At 38.6% G+C, this 19054-nt stretch overlaps 2 protein-coding genes across 10 annotated transcripts in view; one reads left to right on the top strand and one right to left on the bottom strand.

Moving 5' to 3' along the window:
- The first annotated feature begins 447 nt into the window (after positions 1 to 447).
- LOC121731004 (gastrula zinc finger protein XlCGF57.1-like) lies at positions 448 to 3708 on the top strand. 2 transcript variants are annotated; one of them, XM_042120296.1, is made up of 5 exons: positions 448 to 647; positions 1377 to 1496; positions 1774 to 1906; positions 2202 to 2432; positions 2587 to 3708. In XM_042120296.1, the coding sequence occupies exons 1-5, from the start codon at positions 540 to 542 to the stop codon at positions 3660 to 3662; spliced, it is 1668 nt and encodes a 555-aa protein (XP_041976230.1). In that variant the 5' UTR covers positions 448 to 539; the 3' UTR covers positions 3663 to 3708. The 2 variants fall into 2 exon arrangements, with proteins under 2 accessions (XP_041976230.1, XP_041976231.1); XM_042120297.1 differs by lacking the exons at positions 1774 to 1906; positions 2587 to 3708 and having other exon boundaries at positions 2202 to 2266.
- A 3094-nt stretch (positions 3709 to 6802) lies between these two features.
- LOC121731000 (serine/threonine-protein kinase MARK2) overlaps positions 6803 to 19054 on the bottom strand; it is a 52448-nt gene continuing 40196 nt past the window's right edge. Inside the window, exons 20-28 of one of the 8 annotated variants that reach the window (XM_042120283.1) lie at positions 18262 to 18429; positions 17668 to 17868; positions 16949 to 17123; positions 15685 to 15782; positions 14516 to 14542; positions 14402 to 14443; positions 13890 to 13966; positions 8159 to 11708; positions 6803 to 7761 (exon numbers count right to left, since the gene is read on the bottom strand). In XM_042120283.1, the coding sequence (XP_041976217.1) occupies positions 7701 to 7761; positions 8159 to 11708; positions 13890 to 13966; positions 14402 to 14443; positions 14516 to 14542; positions 15685 to 15782; positions 16949 to 17123; positions 17668 to 17868; positions 18262 to 18429 (4399 nt within the window). In that variant the 3' untranslated portion in view covers positions 6803 to 7700. Of the gene's footprint in view, positions 7762 to 8158; positions 11709 to 12110; positions 12209 to 13889; positions 13967 to 14401; positions 14444 to 14515; positions 14543 to 15684; positions 15783 to 16948; positions 17127 to 17667; positions 17869 to 18261; positions 18430 to 19054 lie in introns of those variants that run through there. The other 7 variants (XM_042120282.1, XM_042120286.1, XM_042120287.1 and 4 more) reach the window with 7 other exon arrangements.

Consider the following 19054-nt stretch of genomic DNA (forward strand, 5'->3'; position numbering starts at 1 on the left):
AAGTCGGTCGATTCAGTAAAGTGGTAGGACGCTTTACTGAAACTTTTGATGGAGTTTTGGAGGGAACACAAAAGAGCAAGTTTCTGGTTACTACATCACTTTCCCACACTTGTGCACAATAACGAATATTTAATGGTTAATATCCTACCAATATTACACATTAAAAACCCAGATAACACAATTTTAGGAAAATAATATAAAAACACAACATCACTCTTTCAATTCTTCCAAAAACTCCGAATATTAACTTGCGTGGGTTTTTTTTCTTTCGAAATGATCTACCTAACCTAAGCTACTGGTCTGGTAGTTTAATCGTGGCTAAAAAAAAAAAGAAAGAAAAATCTGACAATGACGTTGTCAAGTGTCAACTGTCAAAAATAATGTCCATGGTTGTCCAATGCAAATATATACTAGTAATCTGTGGTCCAATGTATTGTAGATGCGATGGCGATTGGTGAAGAACTTTTGAAAAATTCTACTAATTTCGATATAAATCATTTAATGATTTTATTTTATGATTCCACGCCAGATAATACAAGATGTTGAAAAACAGTTGCTGCTCGATATGTTTATTTTTAAATAAAAGGACCATTAATATTTATGAGACAGACCTGCAGTATGTTTATGAAAATCTTGCAAATGAAAAGGTATGTTACATACCAAGTTCTGTTGAGTTGCAATGTTTTTATCATGAAATGTCGACGCTTTGTCGCGGCTTTGCTATCTAGAAAAACTACAGAATATACTTCGAACACTTGTTTTGTTGTTTAGGGAAAAGGGATTGTGTAAAGCCAAATCATCATAATAATATGATGATTAGGCTTTATTAATAATTCCTAATATTATAGTAATAAACTTACTATAATATTATTATAGTAATAAATCGTTTCCAGAAGATTTTCTCCACTCGACTCAACCTTAATCCTTAAAAATATGACGTTTTGTTATAGAAATGACAATAATTAATATTATTGAAGATTTAGGTTGAGCTGAGTGGAGGAAATCTTGAGGAAACAACTAATGATCTATGCGTAAATCATTCTTGCCAAATGGTACGTAGCCATAGCCAGGTCAATTTTAAAAGTCTCCAAATTCAAATTACATTACAGACGCGTCCATAAGCCACGGCTGATGGATACAGCTCAACAATGTGCATGTTTGTAGGAAGACGGATCTTCGGACTTCTGGCCAGTCATTTCAGAAAGAATTGACTCATGAACCCAAAACGCCCATGGATGTGTCCCTGTGCCTCGTTCATTACCGTGGACGCAAAAACATCCAGCCAGCCAGATCCTGTTCGGATAACATAATTTCCATGCTCTATATGGAACCTTTATTTTCTTTATGGAAGCTTTGTGTATTTTTTCAATTTGCAGATTAAAGATTCAGAATGCTGGGTTTGCTACATTTGCCACACTAGGCTGCGTCAGTGTCATCAGCTACGGCAGTTGGTGGAATGGACAAGAGGTCTTGTTGATGATGTTATCCAGAATAAGGTACTTTCCATAGGTGGATTTAGTAGGGCAATAAGTTGGTTGCCAACATAGGCTTATAGTAATATTGGCTCTAAGTTCTTATGCATGAGAAAACGCTCTTTTGCATTCTAAAGGAGATAATGCCTTAATACTAAAATGGTGCTATCAATTATCAGGCATGGCGAAAGTGATGACTGTGCAGGGCATCAATTTTAATGGCACATCAGTTGACAAATTAATTGAATTGGTTAATAAATATTACATATTGTAAGATGTTGTATTACTTTATTGCTTTTAGATTGAGATAAAATATGGAGATCTTGAATCTTTGTTGGAATTATCATCTTGCAATATCAGTACTATTTCACTTCCCACTTCATTGAGCAAAGAAGAATCAAATGATAGTATAGGATTTTACTATAATTATGAAGGTAGGTTATATGCTGTAAGACAGCTTTTATGGTTTATTTATCTATTGTTTTTAGCCTTTACAATTGGGTATTGCTTCTCATGTTTCAATTGCTACATACAGAAATTATCGTTGACTATATTTTATGATTCCTAAGAACAGTTATCGCTTCTAGTATCTGAAGAAATGCCAGCTCAATACAACAAACACGTAATATCATGAACACACACTCTGTGCAACCACCAAACCAACATACCCAAGATTATAGTTTTCTTGAAATTATTTGGGTGTTATCATTTCTTGCATTTTATTTCCAGGGCTTGAGGAAGATATAATTGTAGAAAATACGAATGACAGTGAAGATGATAAACCCTGTATTAAACTTGAAAACCCACTCGCTGATGAATTAATTAATGTGAATGACAGATGTCGACAAAATTCCACAATTTGTGGGGTTATAGAAGTGCATATCGGAGAAGAGATGTGGGGGAATCAGGAAACAAATGCGGAAATAAAACAAGAGATAGAAGATGACAGAGACGATAAAGGTAAATACTTTATATAATATTATGCATGTTATAATTCACATATTTAATCTAGAAGAATAATAAGAAAACAAACACGTAGACAAACTTTTGGATATATTATAGTATTAGTATGGATTACTAAAATAAGATTTTTCATGTCATCATATTTATTTAGGTTTCAATCAAGATGATTGCGAGGAGCCAGAAGACAAAGCTGGCTGTAAGGATCAACTCTACAACAAAAAGTCATTAATATGTGATATTTGTTCAAAGGCATTTACTTTGAGAAGAGCATTAATCAAACACATACGGATGCATACGGGGGACAAATTATTTAGTTGCAATATTTGTTCAAAAACATTTCTAAAAAAATGTTATTTAAACAAACATTTAAAAAGACACACAGTACGCAAACAACATGTTTGTTGCGATATCTGCGGAAAAAAATACTTGCACAAAAGACATTTACGTGCTCACATTCGAAAACATACTACCGACAAACCATACATGTGTCACATTTGTGCCAAAAATTTTTTAAAGGAAATAAATTTAATTCATCATTTACAAGTTCATACCGGCGAAAAGCCGTTTTCTTGCGATTCTTGCCCGAAGAGTTTCGCACTTAGGAGCTATTTGATGAGGCACAAAGCGATACATACACAACCTCACACCTGCGATGTTTGTGGAAAAAAATTCTCTTATAAAGCTGATTTAAAATATCACACCAGCACTCATACTGGCGAGAAGCCATTCAGCTGCGATATTTGTTCCAAGGCATTCATAAAGAAAGGTCATTTAAATAGACACATGCGCAGTCACAGGGGCGACGAATTGTTCACTTGTAAGTTTTGTTTCGACTCGTTCCCTCGGAGGAGTGAATTGGATGACCACAGCAAGCTGATTCATACTGACCCAGCTAGACCCTACCGCTGCAGTATTTGTGAAAAAACATACAAGATAAAGTATCACTTGAGTGAACACAGACGACTTCATGCCGAGAAGTCGTTCAGTTGTGATGTGTGTTCAAAGAAATTCTGGCGTAAGATGTATTTACGAAATCACGAAAGAGTTCATACGGGTGTAAAACCCTATAGTTGCAAAATTTGTACCAAGTCATTCCCACAGAAGGGTCAATTGAACAATCACTTGCTAGTTCATACTGGCGAGAAACCGTACACCTGTCATATTTGCTCCAAAAGTTTTTCACAAAAAGTGAATTTAAATACACATTTAAAAATACATCGAAGATAATTGTTAGACCTATGTAGATTAGTTTAAAAATAAAATGTTAAGGAAATTTTGCCCTCAAAATTTTTCACATGACAGGCTGATCACCTGATTGTCTGACAAGTAAGATGATATATTCGTATGGGCATGTGAAATGTCGGTCCAACGCCTGATTTCAGTCAGTCGTATCGATCGTCCGTCCCCCTGGGTTATGGGAGTAATGGTCAGGGAGCCCTAGAACAACATTTTTTGTGATTACTAACAAACTAATTTTTTGTGAGTTTAGCTAGCTAAAGCTACATTTTGATAAGACGAACAATATTTTTATTTTCGAAAAATCTCAAAAGTGGTAGCTAACAGAGATCTTGAAACTTGTAATCATAAAAAAATTTGTTCTAGGGATCCCTCACTATAAAGGAATAGAGTGCTCTCTTTTTAGGGTTCCGTAGCCAAATGGCAAAAAACGGAACCCTTATAGATTCGTCATGTCTGTCTGTCTGTCTGTCCGTCCGTACTAATACAATAAAACGTATGTCACAGCCACTTTTCTCCGGAACTATAAGAGCTATACTATTGAAACTTGGTAAGTAGATGTTAAAACCGCATTAAGATTTTTATACAAAAATGGATTTTTTTTTAAATTTATGGGTCCCCCTAAGTACAACTGAAACAAAAAATTTTTTTTCATCTAACTGCGTGTGGGGTATCTATGGATAGGTCTTCAAAAATGTGTGCCCCCCCCTCTAACTTCTCAAGTATGCTAAGTAAGTAAGCATGATAATTCAAAAAAAGAATATTATGATGTATATTACTATAAAAACTACCAACGAAAATTGGTTTGAACGAGATCTAGCAAGTAGTTTTTTTTATAAGTCATAAATGGTAAACCTCAATTTAACTTCCATTAAATCAACTGAAATATAAAAATATATCAAAAACCTTTTAATTTCATAGAAATAAACCTTATTGCTGCTACGGAACCCTTCATGGGCGAGTCCAACTCGCACTTGGCCGGTTTATTTATTTATTTTATAACAGGTTGTTTTGTTCTTAAAAAATAAATGATTTAAATATTGCTTTTTGTAAATTCCTATGCCTGTTTTTTCAGCCGATTTTCCTATGTTGAACCGTACTAATATTGGCGAGTTTTAGTTAAATAATATGAATACTCGTGATCTTCGCATATATTTAAGGAAACGTTTTAAAATATCCATTTTATGGTTGTTAAAATAAAACGCCTCTCCAACTATATAATTTATTCACATACAATTCAAAACGTGTGTGACAGAGATTATAACATCATTAAAAACAGATCAATTGAATTAAAATAAAAAATATTAATGATCACCACACACTAATAAATAGTTAAAGTAAAACTAATAAATAAATAAAGTACGAAAAGTAAAAAGGAGACACATCAAATAACTCTGTAAAGTGGAGATACAATTACAAAACCGACCGCCTTTCACGACCGTAAGAGCCAGTCCACACGGCGCGTTGCGTCAGCGTTGCGTCGACGCAGCGCGTTGTTTTACATACAAATAACCGACAGCAGCGCGCAACGCACACATGACGGGCAGTAGCTCCCGAGACGAAGCGGGAGGGAGTGTTGACGTTAAGACTGCTTCTTAGGGCGTTCGCTGCGTTGAGCGCGCGCGGCCGCAACGCCCGTGTGTACAGGCTCTTATGTTAGCATGTAATTCGACAATGCTTGCCTTGTTTTAATACGCCAATCCGTACCTTTTCTATTAGTGTCTAAATACACTATGCCGAAGTTCTGCGGCGTAAATTCAGCATGATTACGTCAGCAATATCAAACGCATACAATATGACGCAACGGAATTTCGGCATAATGTGTCATCGGTAATTTAAAATACATTGCAGGCGGAATCATGCGGAAACTCCACCGCGGAACTTCGGCATAGTGTGTTTAGACATTTTAAATACCAGCTGTTAACTTTTAATTAATCATTAACATTATCTTCTTACACAAGCACCTATTTTATAGTTTTATTTCATAATCATATTATAATATTACGTATTCGTTTAACCCTCTAGAGGTCGCGTGAGGTCTTTAAAAGCCCGGAGTTTGCGAAAATGAGAAAATCCTAATTTTAAAATAGTCGTAGCATCTCCGTTCTTTGGGTAGCTTCCTAAAAAGAATTATCGACATAATCGCAACTACTTTGAGCTCGCGTGCATGTGTTGTGTGTTATAGATGTGCTTATTCGCGCTAGGGTCTCTAAAGACCACATATTGTGAACAACCGCGTCACTAAATTTGATTTGATGTTTTCATGCAGTTTTCACACCGAAATGTGATGATGAGAATGATATTTTCGGTATATTTACAGTACGTCTGAAGTGTTGAAACAGAAAAATATACAGTGTGTTAGTGTAAACACCGTTATCCATGAAACCATCAAATGAGCCCGTCAAAATGTACAACTTTTTCTATAAGAACAATGCTGGGAACTCAAAAAAAAGCCGTCTTCATACCCATACGGATGCCCGGATCGGCAATTTGTATGGGTATGAAGACGGTTTTTTTTGAGTTCCCAGCATTGTCCTCATAGAAAAAGTTGTTTATTTTGACGGGCTCATTTGATGGTTTCAAGGGTAACGGTGTTTACACTAACATCTTGTATAAAATATAGTAGGTTTTAGTGATGAAAATATGCCAATGTTTAATATAGTAAATTTAACTATTCCAGTTATCTTTAAGCTTTACCACAGTTTTTAAAATGTGTTTATTTTTTCATTTTCCTATCTTACGGTCTCCAGTTGAAATTTAACTTCTATTTTTAAATTGTAAGTTTGGGTTATCTTGAAAATGTTACTAATTTTTTGATTGACTCTGATTGATAATAATATAAATAACAATAATCTTATATCTTTAAACGAGCAATATCTAATTGGAATCTCGGAATCGGCTCCAACGATTTTAATTAATTAAATTAACATTTTATTCGTGTTTTATCGAATACCGAGCAAAGCTCGGTCAAATAGCTAACATCATTAAATTTTCGGACTTTCAAAGACCCCAGGTGACCAACGGCGTTATTTTAAAAGCGCGACCAACCGAGACAGTTAAGAAACATATAAATTTATGCCATTTTTATGTCATTAAATTTTCGGGCTTTCAAAGACCCCAACGGTGTTACTTTAAAAGCGCGACCAACCGAGGGTTAAATATAATTTCATAAAATATGTGCTACTCAGCTTTCCGCTAACGTCTGGTACTCTACAGATCTATAATAATAAAATGGCGATAAAACAAATTATTGCAACCGTTTCGTTTTAAACTCTAATGTACCGTTAACAAAATATAATAGATTTCTTTACATTAATAAAAACATATTTTATCGATCGCAACTCGCAAGTCGCGAGCGATTCGTCAGGTTACGTAAATACGAGTCACTAGTTACTACTTATACCTTCAACGAAGCACCATTCTTTCGATTAATGTTACAACGCGACTAAGAATTGAACACTATTCGATTACTGTCTATACGTAAAGTTGACTTAGCGTAGCAGAAACCATCGGTATTGACTAATTCGTTAAAATAAAATATATACTGATAAATATATTTTGTGCAGCACGCAAAAACTAGTGTTGCTCAGGTAGTCCTCAATATTTCAACACCAATTCCTATCGCATACACGACACAAGGCACGAAGATCAATTCTCCATCATCTACACCGACGACACCTTTCAACACCGCAACATAAATACTTCATAAAATATTACATTATTAAAATTATTGTTAAATACGTAACTTAATAATATCGACTCCGCGCGCATCTTATTCACTTAGCGTCTCGCGCCTTTCTAAGAACTTTGACACTCATATTTCAGTCGATGTCCTAAAACTACATAAACACCGAGTCATTGGCAAGAATAACGTTCGCATCGTTGACGTATAAAAAGTGATCGAGATTCGTTATTATAAAAATATGTGGGATTCGGGTTCACTGCGGGCTTTAAGTGGTACTCATAAAATATTTTTTGACAAAAATGCTTAATCACAAGTAAGTTTCCATGATAATAGATTAGCGTTTTTCAGTCAACTTTTTCAACGCGTTCTGAACTGTCGCCTTCGCCTTTAGGTGGGCCAGGGGATCTGAAACGTACAAAATAGTTCATTTACTATGTAAATCCCTACCTCGTGTATCTATTGAGTGATGCGTGTTGCACGTTACTCGTGGTTATACCAATGATGAATCTTTTAACAGTTTAATTTCTACTGAGTATCTACATGATTGATTATGTTGTAAAGTTTAAATTTTGATATTATAAAGTAGTTGTGATTCAACCGCTCGTATTACAGGCTATATTTACATAAACACTGGAGCTTTTCATCGGCTAAGAAAAAAATATACAGCTATATAATCTATCGTAAACTGAAAAGCATTAGTGCTATGAGATTTAATTTTAAAGCATGAAGCGTGCACAAGAGTAAAATCTCTTTGGGTATGTTATTCATATAATTATTTACGTATAGTAACAAAAATACACACCTCTGCAATGTTTCCTTTTCGGGGTCCGATTTTCGCGTCACGCTGATCGAAATCTTTCTCTGTCTTATTTTATCTAGAATATTTTCTGGGCTCGGTTCTTTTTCGCTCTCCTTGAGTATGATAGCCGAGTTTCGAGTTCTTTTTGGCCTGTAAGTTGCGTAGTTACCGGGCGTGTAAAGCGAATTGGTGCGATTGTATTTATGAGGCTCCCTCGACAGGCTTCCCTGGTCCTCGCTCTCGCAACTGTCGAATAACGATTTCGTTCTGGAGTACCGATGGGGAATATATGTCGATGTTTGATCGTAATCGTAGTAGCTTCGACTACCCGGATATTTCCTGAATTCGTTTCGATCGAGGGAGCGATACGTGTCTATTTTATCGTTCAGGCTATCGTATCTCGAATTGGCTTTAGTGCTGGATACGTCACCGAATAAGCTTTTGTATCGGTCGGTGGAGGGGGATGCGTCGGATGCGACCGAGAACCCGGGCGACAGATCGTACGTGTTCGGCGAAGTGGGCGAAATATCGTATTTGTGATCGGATCCCGCCGAGTGTATCCTTGCGAGTGGATCGTATTCCGTGGCACCGGGGCCGACGAGGTTGCTTTTCCGACGCTGCTTCCTTTCGTTGAATCTGGAATAGAAGCTTTTTCGCCGTATTCTCTCGGCCAAATCTTCCTTTTCCGGTGTCAAAGATTCGCGATTTCTTACTGGTAGATGGTATAGAGAGGAATCGGGCGAGAAATATTTATCTCTGAGATCCGCGGCGTTTCCTTCCGATTTAACGTCCGAATTAGAAAACGTCGATCGGCTCCTAGATCTACTGCGACTCAGTGAATCGGGAACATCGATGGTGCTATTTTCTAAGTTACTGGCCTTAGTTTTATAATTATCATTTAAGTTACAATCTTTATCAGTATCGGAAACGTTCATGATTAGCGGTTCTATCACAGGATTCGTAGGAACTATTTTTTTAACTCTTGGCAATCTCGAAAAATCTAATTTTAGTGAATTTCTTACGTTCTTTATTTCGTCTTTTGTGTCTTTTATGCTATCTCCTGACTCTTTTTCCGTACTTTCTGACGTACCGTTATTCGTGTTTTTATTTAATCGATTCTTGCGACCTAATCCATTGAGTAACAGAGAAGTCGGTCTTTTTAGTTTATCTTTTCCGTTTTCTATATTTAAGTCACCTACATTACTTACTTTTGTAGTAGCCTCGGAAGTTTCATTTTGTAATTTCTCTAAAGAAATTTTTAAATTCTTTTCCTTAGGTTCAAATTTCTTGAACAAACCCAATACTTTCGATACAGCCGTTTTATTTTGATTATTATTAGTAGCCGGGCTATCTAAGGCAGCTACATCGGTTATCGTTACAGCTCTTTTAATCAAGTTTGATTCGGTCGGAGGATCAGTATTTACTGGAACAGAGTTTTCTCGCTGTGTTCTATTAAATTTTGACACTTTTTTACTTTCACTTGTATCAACACTTTCTTGTGTTAACTTGTCGGGTGAATTTGATTTTGATGTAGCAAATCTTTCTAATTTATGTCCAATCGATTGTAAAACAGATTTCTTTTTCGTGGCGCTTGATGATTTACAACTATCTTCTGTCGCTTTTTCTTTTATTTTCTTTGTGACCTTTTTCTTCTCTGTTGCGACAGACTCATTAGAAGATGGATTGGTATCTAAATCAGTCTTTGATCGTGCAGTAACTTTTTTAATAATCTTCTTTTTAACTGTAGCTTTTTTGTCATTTGTTTCGAGATTCGTTGTATTCGATTTCAAAATTTCGTTTTTAGCAACAGCAGGAACGTTCGTTTTTTGATCTGCTGACAGTGGTTGAGATTCTTTATTTTTAACAACATCATGATCGACTGTATTTTCACATTTAACGTCAACCGGACTTGAGTTAATTCCATTCACTACTTGATATCTTTTAATAGATAGGGTAGAACTAGTGTCTTTATCGTGCTCTAATAGCAAAGATGAATTTTGATTTGATGATTTTTCTATTTTATTACTTATCTCAGAGTTCGATGTTTTAGGTTTTCTCTTTGGCAAAGTAATGCTAAAATTGACTTCGACGTCAGGTTTTTTATCAGCGCTACTAGTTACTTGCCTTTCCGTACCATTAGTGTACATTGAGTTTTTAAATTCATCGCTTTTAACTTCATCGTTTTTAACATTGCGGCAAAGTGTCATTTTTTCTGAAGAAGGATTACTTGTTGGATAGCTTTTAGGGCGTATTAATCTCGACTCCTTTAGTGCCACCTTATTTTCATCCACTTCCTTTTCTATAGTTGAAGCTCCATATTCTACGGAAGCATCTTTAGTATCCTCAAAAGTTTCAAAGTTCTTAACGGGATAGCTTTTTGGTCTTGTCAATTTTGTTTCTTTACTTTGGACATTGTCATTTTTAGAGGGGATCAAAGAACCGTTTCGATCTAGACTGACGCTTTTCTTTGTTCCTATATAGGAATTATCTAAGTTCGTCTCTTTAATATTGTCGAGGATCGGAGAGTATGGTGTAGTTGATCGACTCCGCTCTCTATTAACTATACTGCTAATTGGTGAAAGACACTTTCTTACAGGCAGGTAATCGTCCCTGAATGTATTTTCATTTTTAATTTCTGGAGATAAAGATTCCGGTTCGAGAACTCTGTTCTTCTTCTCCCTGATCTCTTTGAGGATTTTTTGTGTTTCCAATTCCTTTTCTTTCTTATGTTTGGCTACGAAACTCTCTTCCGCCGGAGGATCAAAGAAATCTGGTCGCAAAAATCTAGAAATACGTTTTCTCGGTTGATCCACACTCAATCGAAGAGAGTGCCGTCTGAAGCTAGGGTTAGAATTTTTTAATGGGGAGCCGTAAGCCATGATGTAACTGGGTTCGGATAGTATGCTGCCGCCATCGGAGGAATAGTCGTCTAGAGATATATTTCTTTCTGGCGTTAAATATTTACTGAGCAGAGGCCGGTCGGGTGTGTTTCGCACGCTGCCGCCCCGCACGTCCGGTTCTTTGGGTTCCGACGAAAGCTCGCGCACTAGTTTTCTCGTTTGGGTCTCCGGCGAAAGTTCGCTCACGACATCCTCGCTCGGGGTGGGCGTGACGCACTGTACCGGTGCCGTTCTTCGCTTTAGACGAGGCAGGGTGAAGAATTGTGAAGTCGGTACGTTTGATGTTTCCTCGGATCTCGAACGTTCTGGGGCAGATCGATCGTCGGTAAGGTCGTCTGCGAGAGGGCCGGCTTCCCCGGCGGAGGACGAGGCGGATGCGGCGGGGGCGGCGGGTGCGGCGGGCGCGGCGGGCGGCTGGTCGGCGTGCAGCGAGAGCGTGCGGCGCAGGCGGCGGGCGGCGCGCGGCGGCAGATGCGCCAGCAGCTGCTGCTGCAGGCGCCGCGACAGCGCCGGCGTCAGCCCCGACAGCGCCGCCATCTCGCGCTCCGAAAACTCGATCGAGTTCAGGTCCAAATCGGATAGATCTAGTCCGGCGCTCTCTTCGTCCGTCGGTGGCTCTCTCGGTTGGTGCTTGCCGCTTCTCTTGATGCTACCTGCAATGCAATCGAAAGACACGCGATTTCGATCATGCACGACGCTCGCCAATAGTGATATAGATCCTCAAGGCCGAGAGGTGTTACTTCTCGAGGGCCGAGCCGTCGGCTTCGGTTTCGATAGTATCTCAAGATTCGATCGGCGATCGTTTGAGTTCGCTAGGGGGCGATGCGAAACCGATGCGCATGTTAAGTGGTTAATTTTAGTCTGGGCGACGATTAGGGTCACACGTTAAGCGGAGATGCAAAACAAAAACAAAGGGATGCATTAAAATGTTGCTCTTCCAATAAAAAAATGTATTCAGAATGCATTCTAAATTATTATTAATTGCATCAGCGATCGGCCGGCGCGCGCGAGGCGCAACACAAAACACATAAATGAACAAATAAATATATCTGTACCTATTCCTGCGTGGCGTTTGTGGCGGGTTTGTGGGAGGCGCTGGTGCCGCTGTGGAGTGTAGATTTGGTCGGAGCATGCAGTGTAACGCGCAACCCAACTGCAACCACACCATACAACCTCACTACTGCGGTCCGAGCCGCGCTCGCCGCCCCGCCCCGCCCGACCCGCGCGATACGCGACTACGGTCACAACATCTAGCTACGAGGCAGGCCGTGTACGTTTTACAAACAAATTAATTAACAGTCTACATTACTCCTTTACATAAATTAAACAGTAGAAATTTAAAAAATAAAGTCTATACAGACGTAGTACTACTGATTCGTGAAATGCTCGACATGCAATCATATAATTTACAATAATGAATTTGTGGTAATCGATAACATCGCAACATTTTCCTGCTAATGTTAGCGGTAGGAGAAAGTCAACACCTGCACAAAGAATGCTTTTCATTACAGTGTAAACACTACGATGCAAATGAGTTAAAATTTATTAATTTTATGTTAATAAAACTCTCAGTTAAGGTAAAACAGATATACAATGAACTGTAGAATATATATTTTCAACGGTCCATCGTATGTGACACTGAACTCAAAACAAACATGGAAAACGTTACTAATATCGTCCGCAACGCATCAGTTTGTTTTTGGCATTCGTCATGAATAGTTAATTGATTTGTTTAGTTGAAGCTTCTTGTGAGTGGTAGCCGTGCAGATCTAGCTACTGGTGAAACAATAAACGCGTCCAATAATCGCGAGACTCTTTATCCGGGAGTTCAGCCGGGCTATTCATAATAATTGAAATCGATTTGGATTTAAAAACTAGTCGCTCGATTGTTGGTCAATTTTGCGGATTCGAAACTATAATATTATTATAGTTTCGAATCCGATTCGAATATTTTATTGTGAATTTATCAGCGATAAAGTCATGCTACCAATCATTTTGCTTAGCAAAAAAGTTTATAATCGACGAATACTTGAATTTTTATTAATTATATATTATCTTTGCCTAATATAAAATAACAGACAAGGTTTTCTTTTTAGCCTAACTAATTAATTAAAGATAGGATCTATGTTTTAATAGGCAAATACAATAGTACCTACAATACAAAAATTAAAAAAAAACCTAATAACACCAATACGAAAACTAAATATTTTATTTTAAATACTGGGCTAACATCGACTTTAACTTTTTTTGAAAACAAACTTTACTTATATGGAACTATACAATTGGCTACAACTTACGTCAATGAGGTTTTTCGATATTGCTTTAACCAACAGCGTAGCTCTATATTTTCGTAGGGTCTTTCGTGACAATTATTTGTCAGACAGACATATGACAAATATAGTTATAATATGTCTGTCTGACACTATATTATAGTGACAATAGTGACATATTATGACAGCTATTTGACACGAAAGACCACCGGCCATAATATATAGCTTAATTTGGTGGCAAATAAAATATCGAAAACACTCATTACAAAATCTGTGATAGCAAAAGCATGTGTTCAAACCCGAGTGCAATGATGTATACAATGACGTCTACGTTCGCCTAGTGCGGAGGTCGACAGCTTGCCAACTGTGCGTGAACGTTACGGTGCCGATAGTGCGTGAAGTTGGCAACGTTCGCGTACTGCGTGAATTTGGCAACGTACGCCTACTGCGTGTTGATTACCGCGTGAAGTTGGCAACGTTCGCCTTTAGCGTGAAGTTGGCAACATCTTAGTGCGTGATATTAGCAACGTTTTCCGCGAGCGTGCAAGCGGTGCGGGCACTCACCTCGCGGCATCTGCTGGCGGGACTTGAACATGGAGTCGAAGGGCGCGCCCATGTCGCGCGAGCCCCACCCCTCGCGCCTGCACACACACTCACGTTAAAACATTCTCGATCATTATGCAGATATCCTAGAATGTAGCTAAAATTATTATTAATATATATAAATAACATAAAACGTTTCTTCATAATATAGATAAACGTAAAATTCTGCATTAAAGTAACTGATTTGGTTCGACTTTAAAAAAACGTTTGATTTGAAACTACAAAATCTTAAACATACTGTATGTATTCAAACCAAAACTGCATCCCGAACACAAGAAAAACAAAAAACTTTTACTTCATACAATCTTTTTTCCTTTTCGAAAAAGATGAAATACCATTTGTATATGGTCTGATTTTTTTGTCATTAAAAAAATAATCATGCCATAGTAAGTATATCAATTCACATTAAAAATTGATGTAAAAAAGTTCATATCCTTACGAATGTTTGCCCTACATCACGGTGCAGTACTTACGTCTCCGAGATACTTCTCGTTGTTTCCCTACTCGAATGTGTGCTGCATGAAAGTAAATTACAAAATGAAACATAGACAATAACAACAAACAGTAGAACAAGAGTGTATACTCACAATAGATTCCTCCGGGGTAAGTGTGCGCTGCATGCGGAAAATATTACATTAGTATTAGTTGACTTGTCAAAAATGGAGATTGTTGGCAGCAGAAATTTTATTGAAAAGTTAGGACCTACTGATTTTGCAGCTCAAAGCAGTGTTTTATTTGAGATCAGAAGAGCAGAGTGCTTCGATAGTTATATCGCAATCGCTAGTTTCGACAGCGAAGTTGGATGTCAAAAATGTATGAGATTTGACATAAGGCTAAGTGTCATGACCATATTAAGTTAATATACCTAGCGGAATAGAGCAACAATGTAACAATGGAGCTGTCAAACGTAACCGAAATTGGTTTTATCTGTGTGTAAAAATATGTGTACGTATACACTTACACAAGCATGATTGAAAATGATTTCTATGAGATTAAATTGTCAACGTGCGGCACGCGTGCCGATTGGACGTCAAAAAAAGAGTGCTGCTGATATGTATCACACGTCTCTTTTTACCACGCAGTGTTACTGATAGTGACATCTCACTTGCTCAGGCCTTTGTTTCTCTATTCCGCTAGGTATATTAACTTTATGGTCATGACATAATATGCCATATCCTATTTTTGATATCTATCTTCGCTATCGCAACTAGCGAATGCAATTTAAATGAGTACTCAGGGCCTGGAGCTCAAAATATTCACTCGTCAATTTTAGTATCGAATGATGATAAAATTTCCACCACCATTAGAATTTTTAAAATATTGTCAATGAAAAATTAAAATTAGGAAAATGACATGAAAATAAGAATTATTTTTTTAACATTATTTAGATAAAAAAATACTAAGAAAATTTGAATTAAACCACAGGTATGTTATCGTTGCCAAGTTTACAGTTGAAATTCACACTGGATTGAAAATGTTGAAATGGACTCGTAATGGGTAAATTATTAATTAAACGTTATAAGTAACTTTCCGCAATTTCATTTCGTTATGGAATGGTACACGCTCGATATTTATCTTGTTATTCATTGCACTCAATAATTTTAAAGCGAAACTAGAAATCGAAACTGCAAAATCCCAAACTTTGCTCTAGACGCAATCGACTTACGGAAATCTCAACATATTATCACGATAAATATCGAGGGTGAAATGTGTTGATATGCTAAGCCACATTGTGAGTAGCTAGTGGATTATCCACCTGTTAAAGAACGGCGACTGCAGGTTGTTGAACAGAGAGTGTGGATGCTGGAAGCCGGGACCCTCCTCGCCGTTGAGACGATTTGTTAGCGCGCGGACCTGAAAAGGTAATTAGCATCACTCCCCTTAGTATGAAAAATATATTTTACACTCTGTATACATGCGCTGTAGACTCCTAGATTTTAATGAGTAGCTTGTTAAACATCCTGTATATATTCAAAAAGTTACTTTAAAATTTTATTATTCGTAACAAAACTCAGTGAACTTTAGGGAGTGTACGAGTCCCTTGTATAAAGTTCACTGTAAAAATAGCAGCTCTGAAGTGAGAATGAGTGCCCTCGCGGTAAGCGATCGGCAAAAATTTAAATAAAATGTCACTTTATGATCTAGGTTATAGGTTTAATTTTCTACCGACATCGATCTAGTGGGCGAAGCCGCCGCTGCTTTGTAGTGGCGTAGAGCAAGTTCTCGAAGATACTAGGAACCCTCGTGCCTCGTACCCTCTATAGCTTGTGCGTTCAAAGATGATATGGGTGACAGTTTTCACGTTCCTTGCTACGGGTTCTTTTTACAAGAAAACAAAAAAAATCTAAATGTAATAAATTATATTCCATCTACAAAATCAAATGTTTCCTATAATTGTAAATGAATAAAAATTAAAAGATGCTAAATGCTAACTTATTAAATAAAATTATAAATATTAACTGTGAAATAGGAGTATAAAATTATTGTTACGAAAAAATTTGAAAAATGTCATATGCATGAAACGAAACTTATGTCAATAGAGATTGACTCTGTTGAATCGAAATCAAATCGATAAAAAAGGGCGGCCATCTTAAATCGCCGGCACCACTGAAATGTCAGTACGAAATCGATAATTTCGATTGCAATTCCTTTACGAAGTGATTCGATATTTTTAAACTATCGATTAATTTTTGTTAGGTAACTTCCCTACTATTGTCAATTATAATGTGTCACGCATATCATCATAAAACGCACAAACTATAGTAGCACCTCCAGCGTAGGTATCGCAGATACAATAGATTTTCAATTGTTATGCTGCCGTTTGGGGATTGATGGGTTAAACGTAATAACGCCGTCATACTTATGTACGTAATGTTTTACATTATTAAGCTGATCGCACTTTTGAAATGTGGCGCGTACGGTGCTGACATTCATCCGCACCGTTCGCGCCGCATTTCGCGACGTAAGGTGCGGACAAAAGTTGTGTTCACCTTGCGTTATTTCAACATTTGTGTACGTACCCGATGCAGCAGGGTAGAGAACAGGTTCTCGGCGGTGAGCAGGTGGAAGCCCTCGTCCTCCTCGTCGTCCTCGCCGGAGCTGACGGAGTCGGCGCGCGCGGGCCGCGAGCGGGCCGACCGCAGCCGGTGCATGGGCGACTCCTCCTCCTCTTCTGATTCGCCGCCGCTTACAAGGCTGCTGTTAGGAAATGTAAAGTCCAGGTTAATATAATCCTACAGATAGTTCAACTCATCTTTGCGCGCGACGCTATGTGTGCGTGCGTTTGTACGCGTGTACTTGCAACACGTGTTGCTCGGACGACGGCGGTTCCGTAGCTTTAATTTGCTTTTAAAAATTACAAGCGCACACATAGCGTCGCGCGCAAAGATGAGTTGAACTATCTGTAACATTATAAATGCAAAAACGTGACCTCATCACGTTCAAACCGCTGACCTTAGAGACGGGAAGGGACATATTATTATGTTTCGGGAATTCTACCCTTTGATTTCCGAGCGATAAATTATTTTAGTCATCACAGTCAGTCACAAGATAAATTAATTGTCATCTAGTGTTGAAATAATGTTAGTTATTACACGCCTACGCCACGTAAAATTTGTTCAGACACTCATTTAGTAAAGGAATTTACACACCCTGAGGCAATTTAAAGTAAGATGCGGGGTAATTTGTTGATCGAACTCGGCCATACGCAGTTTGCGTGCGTCCTGCGTATATGACGTACCTGATGCGACGCGGTTTGCGTGCGAGTCGCGACGTAGCGAGCGGCGAGTGCGGCGCGTGCTCGGGCTCGAGGCTGCGCTGGCGCGGCGTGACGTAGCCCTTGCCTTCCACCGCAATGGGTATGATGAACTCGCGCGCCGACTTCTTGATCGGCTCGCCAGGAGACGCGTCACCGGCCGACGACTCGTTTGATGTGAGTCGCCTGTAATGATAAGATTGTCGACTGACTGGTATCTGATAAAATAATTGAGAAAAAATGTGCGCCCAAAAGAAGCCAACGTCGTTTTCAAACTGGCAGAATAAATTTTAATTACGTCGGATATTGACAATTAAATGGTATAAAAAATTACGTGACGTAAATTGTATCGCATAACTAGTTGACAGTAGTGTTCGTCGATTTTTTTGTCTCGCAAATCTTGCATTACGAAAGTAAAATTATGTAATGTCATGGAAATGCCACAAACAAGTTGTTTATGGCATTTTTATTTGGTTACACGTCAAGTTGCGTTGCCATGACATGATTTTGGCATGCGCAATTAAATATTTGCGCGATAAAGGAACTTCTGTTTCAGAGCACATGCACGTTGCACTGTACCTGATCGGCGTCTGCGACTGCCTGGCGGCGGTGACGGTGGCGGCGGCGGCGGGAGGTGGGGGCGTGGCGGCGGGCGTAAACTTCGGCGGCGATGTGGGCGTGGTCTTGGGCGTGGTCGGCTCTTCGCCCGCCAGGTGTATAGGTATAATGCGCTCCACCGATACACCTCTGAAATTTCCCGTACTGTCCTTGTTTCTTTTTGTTTACGCACGTAGGTATTTCTATCGAGCTCATTGTTTCTTGAAGAAAAACTTCTTTAGGGCGTTCGCTGCGTTGAGCGTGTGCCCGCCGCGGCTGCCCGTCGCGGGCGCCTGCGCCATGCGCTCGCCATAGTAATCGTGCGACGGCTGACACGATTACTAAGGCAGCCGCGACGGGCACACGTGACGTGTTTTTTTATTGCGTTGGGTAAAAAAAGTTTAATGTAGTTTACACATCTAGGGCCTTTCCCTTAGCCCTTCCCCCTTCGTTCTAAATGTTATAACCTGTTGTTTTTTGACAATTTATTGCAAATACGTCGGCATGTAACTTTAAATAAATGTTGTGACTAGTGTCTTGTCCTACAGTTTTGACTTTTGACAATAGCTATAGGTAAACATAAATCAGTGCTCCTGATCTGGAAGGACCGTACCAAACCGGAATAGCAGCGACGCGCCTAGCACTTTCAGTGTCATATGATTTTAAACTTTATATTCATTATTGTAATACATAGTATCGCTTGAGAAGTCTACGGCCGCCCGTGGCCGCTCATGGACGCTGGCGGCCGGCGGTCGTGATTTCAATAGATGCCCAT

This window comes from Aricia agestis, chromosome 10 (genome assembly GCF_905147365.1).
Source record: "Aricia agestis chromosome 10, ilAriAges1.1, whole genome shotgun sequence".
Lineage (NCBI taxonomy): Eukaryota > Metazoa > Arthropoda > Insecta > Lepidoptera > Lycaenidae > Aricia > Aricia agestis.

Bases quoted from the DNA above. Each gene is read 5' to 3' on its own strand.
- LOC121731004 (XM_042120296.1), top strand. From the start codon at position 540: ATGTTGAAAAACAGTTGCTGCTCGATATGTTTATTTTTAAATAAAAGG. The intron at 1,497-1,773 runs GTACTTTCCATA...TATTGCTTTTAG, and splicing joins ATGATGTTATCCAGAATAAG to ATTGAGATAAAATATGGAGA. The intron at 2,433-2,586 runs GTAAATACTTTA...ATATTTATTTAG, and splicing joins AGATGACAGAGACGATAAAG to GTTTCAATCAAGATGATTGC.